General features: G+C 40.7%; 1 protein-coding gene across 1 annotated transcript; it reads right to left on the reverse strand.

The window, feature by feature from the left end:
- Positions 1 to 364: 364 nt before the first annotated feature.
- foxc1a (forkhead box C1a) lies at positions 365 to 3,015 on the reverse strand. Its single transcript, XM_079451727.1, has one exon. The coding sequence runs from the start codon at positions 2,808 to 2,810 to the stop codon at positions 1,362 to 1,364; it is 1,449 nt and encodes a 482-aa protein (XP_079307853.1). The 5' UTR covers positions 2,811 to 3,015; the 3' UTR covers positions 365 to 1,361.
- Between the last annotated feature and the right edge of the window lie 3,172 nt (positions 3,016 to 6,187).

The raw sequence follows: 6,187 nt of genomic DNA on the forward strand, positions 1-6,187 counted from the left end.
GCGCAAGTAAACACACGTGGACACTGTAAACAAGGGCTGAATTACAATGACCGAAAACTGTTACCAAAGGCCTCAGGTCACGACGTTGGCAGTCCACATCTGACATATCGCGGGAAAAATATAGCAAACCATGTCACTTAGCACACAGCGGTTACCATATTCGTGACTTTAATAGCTTACTTTTACTACTAAACTGTTTAAAGAGATAAGGTGCAGCCGTAAACTATTTCAACATCTACTGTATATCTCCCTGATCTAACCTTTAGAAATGACTTTGTGTTTGATTCGGTAAAATTATATTATATTTTTACGAAGAAAATCGTAATAAATTAAACATTACTACATCAAACACTTTTTTAGGTTACCAACACAATTGTTTATTTATTACAAGTATAGGCCGTAGCCTAAAAAAGATCGATTGTGCATGCATGCGCTTGACTCCTGCAATTGCAACGCATTTTCCTCGACCAAAAAAATATATTTTATAGTATTTGTTGTTACGCATGAAAAGTAACTATCGAAATAAACTGTACACATTTCAACACAACAACAAAATTAGATCTTTCCGTGTCAAGTATTGCATAGCTCCTAAGTTTGGACACTGCTTCCAGAGGGGTTCATTGGCTCTCTTTTGCATGCGACCCAATTATTTTATAGATACCAAAGCATATTTTAACATCTAAGTGTAGCCTACAGGAGAACTTCAGGATGATTTAAGGAAACATGTCATTTCAAGAAAACAACTCGTTTACAGCCGAATAGGTAAGACATGTAACTGGGTCGTACAGCGTCGTTATAAAAAACGATTTCGTTGTAAACACATTATTATTTATAAGAAGTGATTTAAGAAATCAGTCATACTAAGTTTAAATCAAATAGCATGGCAATTTATTAAACAAAAAATGCACTTCCTTCAGAATACTTTTTTCAACAAAAGGAGATAATTTGAAAGAATATGGCGTTATACATTTTCCGTTCCTCGTTATAATGGAACATTTTGGACAATTAATGCAGTTTAATTTAGAAACACTGTTCGGTGTTTGGTCCATAATATCCGGCTACACTTTAGAAATAAATTACTATATGCAATTTACACGTAATAACAAGTCCATAAACGTCAGACGCATTTCAACACAGCCCAGCATATAGCTCACAAAAACGAAGAAGACTTACGTGTTATTTGAAGTAACACTGTCCTTAACAAACCAAGATCAAGTGTGTCTGTCTCGCGTTTGAATTCTGTTTCTTTTCAGTCCATGACGGGGATAGCAGGTAAATATCAAGGTCTCTCGTTTCGACGAAAAGAGGGGGGAAAGCAAAATCAACAACAACAATAATAACAACAACGAAACATTTTTTGGTCAAAACTTGCTGCAGTCGTACACAAAAGCCCCTGGCGTGCGGTATATTGGCTGGCTCGGGGGAAACGACATTTGACAGCTGTTATTCCCGTTCACAGGCGAATTATTCAGCCCGATCCTCTGCGATTCAAACATTTCTCGAACCGAATGAAAGTTCTGCTGCTGCGCGGGATATGTCGCACTTAGATGGCCGATGTCTCCGGCCTGGTTCAGGTACCATGAGGCGAGGCGCCCTTGGTGCGGATGGTGACCCTCCTGGGTCGAGCTGAGATTCCCGTGGCTCAAGGACGACGTGGTGGTCGTGATCGAGTAATCGGGCAGCGTTTCATCCACGCTGGAAGTGGTCGACAAGTGGCCCGAGCGATCTGCCCCTGCGTACAAGCTCATGGCCTGCATGTTGCAATGATAGGTGGCGTTGGAGGTAGTCGAGATAGAGTTCTGGTTACACGGCGAGCTATAAACGGACGTCTGGTTTGGAGAATAATTTAGGGACAATGTGGGAGTTATACCTGTCCGTGATGATGCCACGAGGGATTGGGTGAGCTCGCCGGAGCTCTGAGGCGAACCCCGGAGAGACGTCATAATGTTATCCACGCTAAAGCCCTGCGCGGGTGCCTGGCCGTGGTGGTGATGCTGCTGCTGTTCCCCGGCGCTGTCCAGGCTGATAGAGCGGGCGGATGGGATGCTGTGCGGGCTGCCGCTGGACATACTGCTGCTGTCAGGGCTCTCTGTCTTGGGAACAGTGCTGAGGGTGGGAGAAACGGCCTGCGGCGGCGTGGATGTACCGTTCTCGGTTTTGATGTCCTGAATGCGCACGGGCTGCGTGCCCTGCACAGCCTGCTCCGGGTCGCGGCCCTGCTGCAGCGGCTGTTGCTGCTGGCGCGACGGCGCCTCTTTGATCTGTCGGTCATCTTTATCCTTTAAGGCGTCTTTCTTTTTAAAACGCCGTCGTCGCCTCAAAAAGCTGCCGTTCTCAAACATGTTATACGAGTCCGGGTCGAGGGTCCAATAGCTACCTTTCCCAGGTTTTTTGTCATCACGGGGCACTTTGACAAAGCACTCATTCAGTGATAGGTTGTGTCGAATACTATTCTGCCACCCTTGTTTGTTATCCCTGTAGAAGGGGAAACGCTCCATTATGAACTGATAGATACCGTTAAGGGTCACCTTCTTGTCCGGCGAGTTCTGTATGGCCATAGTGATGAGCGCGATGTAACTGTAGGGTGGTTTTACCATGTCCTTGGGCTGAGGCTGCGGCGTATACGGTCCATATGCCCTCGCCATGCTGGCAGGGTATTGGTCATGTGCCGCGTGAGAGTACATGCTCATGGGGGCTGGCATCCCGGTGTATCCTCCACCAGCGGCGGCCCGGTAATAGCTTTGGTCGCTACTGATGTAAGGCACAACTCCCAGCGAGTTGGGACTGGAGACGGAATAGCGCGCCTGCATGACTTCTCTGGGGAAGAACAGACGTCAAGAAATCTGAAGCAATCCACAAATCCGATCGAATGCGCCTTTTCTGAAAGCGTGAAATCAGTCCAACCAAGTGTCCACGTTCCGCCGTTATATTTACAAAATGGGGCTATTGTACCGGGTGTTGATTGGACTCAAGTACTTGCCACCTCCTTCTGTCGGAGCGCGCATTGGAAAACTTCTGAACACCAGGCATCGGTCACTACATAATACTTTTGCGCACTTCAATTCCTTTCCCCTTTTGCTGCCAATAAGACTCCTCCCAATAACAAGCAAGTCGTCCAATAGGAGGTCGGGCTGTGTAAAACGAGCGGCCACACACAAGGTTGAAGAAAGACGAGAGGTGTTGGGACGTCCCAGCCCACACTAGCCAAATACACTTCTTCACATTTTAAAGCACTATAGCCTACAGTCCGCGTTGAACCAGCAGTGCGTATATGCATCAAATAATTATAGACTAATAAAAAACTTTATCGCAAGACGTTGGTATGCTTTGAAAAAAAGATTAAACAGTCTAACGTTAAAGACCATAGCCTGATATAAAAGCCGTGTATAAGTGAAGAAAATCATGTTTAAATCCATCTTGATCCATCTAAATCCACAAATAAATACGCATGCCCGTTTATCTTTATTGTTTGTTTATGAGTCATGCAATAAATGTAGTATTTCTAAATATTGTTATAACGTGATTCAGCCATTGTGAAAATACATGGAAATGGTAAAGTCTCGTATATCACGCACCACCCATTAAAAAACATTAAAAGATTTGGCGAACATTTGTTTTCGAATAATCAAAATGGGAATTGGTGTAAATAATCTCCGGTCGCTGGCTTCCTGGATTTCTAGTCCCAATGCTAGTTCTTTATTAACACTGCAGGCTGGTAGTTAACGGCCTCAATCAACACTGGCGAGCGGATCAAAGCACATCATGCCGGGCAGAGAGCTCATTACGCAGGAATTAAGTAAATTAAGAAACTGGAGAAAGAGTCTAGGTGCGAAAGTTTGCTCCAAGTGCGAGGGAGATTAAAAGCCCTAAAAACCAAATGGGCAAAGCAAAACACCTAGCATGTGTTACCATTGGTCAAACGGTTGAGAATAATGTCATCACTCAGCTAAGCGTTTTGGCGTGTCAATAAAACGGGATGGTTTATCTTCGCGTTAAAGTCATGTTAAATACCCCAAACTCCATATTTGATCGATTTGAGTAAAAGGATCAAGAGAGCTTAGTTTGTGGATTTTGTACGGCTGTTTTAAATCAGTATTTTAATTATATTTACATTATTTAAAATAAATGAATACATCAAATATAGATGCCGTGTATTTCTTAATGTAGTAACGAGTAGATGAGCCAAAATGATACCCTTCATTTTCGATCGATACATTTTCATTTAAACGGGCATATATTTACACGCAGTATTTAATTCGCATGCTTTCATTTGATAAAAGTCTATATGGGCATATTCAGTGGTGATAATGCACAATATATTTCGATGTAAAACCTCCACGATCCGCCGTAGGTCTCAGCATGTAAGAGGGCCAGAAACCCAGGGGAGGGACACAACATTTAATCGCGAATGATCATTTTGAGGCGAAGTTGCGGTCACAATATCTTCCTAATCCCCCACAGGTCGCTCTGATTAAGTGGCCGTGGACTCCTTGATACTTCGCTGGTTTCTTTTTACAGGGACCCGGGCATGAACTTTTTCTTGTGCCTCAGGCTATTTGTACAATTCAGCGCGCGCCTCTTACTTAACCCCAAACTTCTGACCACCACGAGCACTCCATCCCAATAAATAAATGACCTTTCTATAACTCTCTATAAAACGATTGTTAACATTTACTTTTAGTCATTTAGCAGACGCTTTTATCCACAGCGATTTACAAAGAGATGAGGGAGCAATAAGCTATAAAAAGGCAATTGTCTTTCAATAAATATGAAACATTATGCATTTTAAATTATCTATAATACAGTAAAGATTTGGAGTGCTTAACATACTACAATTACCCAACATAGCTAATAATTGTAATTATTAATAATAAATATAACAACTAAATAATAATGCAATTACCGTATTAATAACAACACGAATAATAATAATGATGATAATAATTATAATGCAACTACTGTATTAATAGCAACACGAATATTAATAATGATGATAATAATAATAATGCAATTATTTTATTTGGGTCACCTAAGAATAATGAAATCAAGTCAACACAACGATTTAATCTACATAGAAAAAGAAACAGGCCAAAATCAGTGGCATCTTAAAATAACAAGCCCAGAATCAAGCACATTTAGAACCTTTAAAGAACGTAGAAAATAAACAACACAATTTTGACTATTACGATTGAACAACAAAGTGTTTATCTCTAAGTTTGTGGAGGCGACTATACATCCTTGTGACCTATACTGGGTCTAAAGGGTGTACAATATATTATCAACCAAAAACGTAAAGACATATGGAAGACATGGGAAAAGGGCAAAATGGATTGACTTCGTGCGAGATCTGACACGGTCCGATATATTATAGAGGGCAGAAAGTAAGGCTACAAACCTAGATCTATCTGCTGTTCTCCTAGCGCCCTCTACTGATCTTATGAAGGCAAAGCATTAATTGTATTCATAACGTGAAAGTATCAGTGCATGTAGACATGGTCAATATGATCTACTGACGTCCTAACTAAACTAAGAAAAGAGATGTTGAAGCCAGACACAATGGATTAAGTATTTCAGAAACTGATGATTTATTGGGATATATATGCAGTCATCTCTACAGTAAACTGGTATAAAAAAAGAAAAAAAGAGTTCTTAAAAGCAGCTATACAGAAAATCAGTTTTTGCACAAAAGCATTTGAATGGTAAAAAGAACAAAAACACGTAATTAAAAAATGCATGATTATTTGTAGAAGTAAGCCAAGCTCCAAACTAATACAGAAAGCACTCCAACCAGGCAGTCATACACGACAGCAAAATAAAAAATGACCTTCTTACATTGTCTGCTGTGTTTAGTGGCAGATCCTATATCCATTGTTTTATTATGTGTGACATGTTTGTATCAACATATCAATTAATTATGAAGAGTTTGGTTCCAAAATGAGTAAACTCAAAGGTTTTTATTGTGCAGTCCAATTAATATCAATCAAACTGCAGTTGGTCGAGCCACGACTACAAAGATAAACATAATAGAACACAATAAAAACATTTTAACATAATAAAAAACATGATTTTTGAATTTGTTTAGTCATCTCATTTTGGAACCAAACTCTTCTTATGGTTTTACACACACACACACACACACACACACACACACACACAATGCTAAACTATAACCTAATTACAAATATAC

The sequence above is a fragment of the Barbatula barbatula genome (genome assembly GCF_947034865.1).
Source record: "Barbatula barbatula genome assembly, chromosome: 3".
Classification (NCBI taxonomy): Eukaryota; Metazoa; Chordata; class Actinopteri; order Cypriniformes; family Nemacheilidae; genus Barbatula; species Barbatula barbatula.

What these genes read in the sequence shown, in the direction of transcription:
- foxc1a (XM_079451727.1), bottom strand. Translation starts at nt 2,810, where the DNA reads ATGCAGGCGCGCTATTCCGTCTCCAGTCCCAACTCGCTGGGAGTTGTG.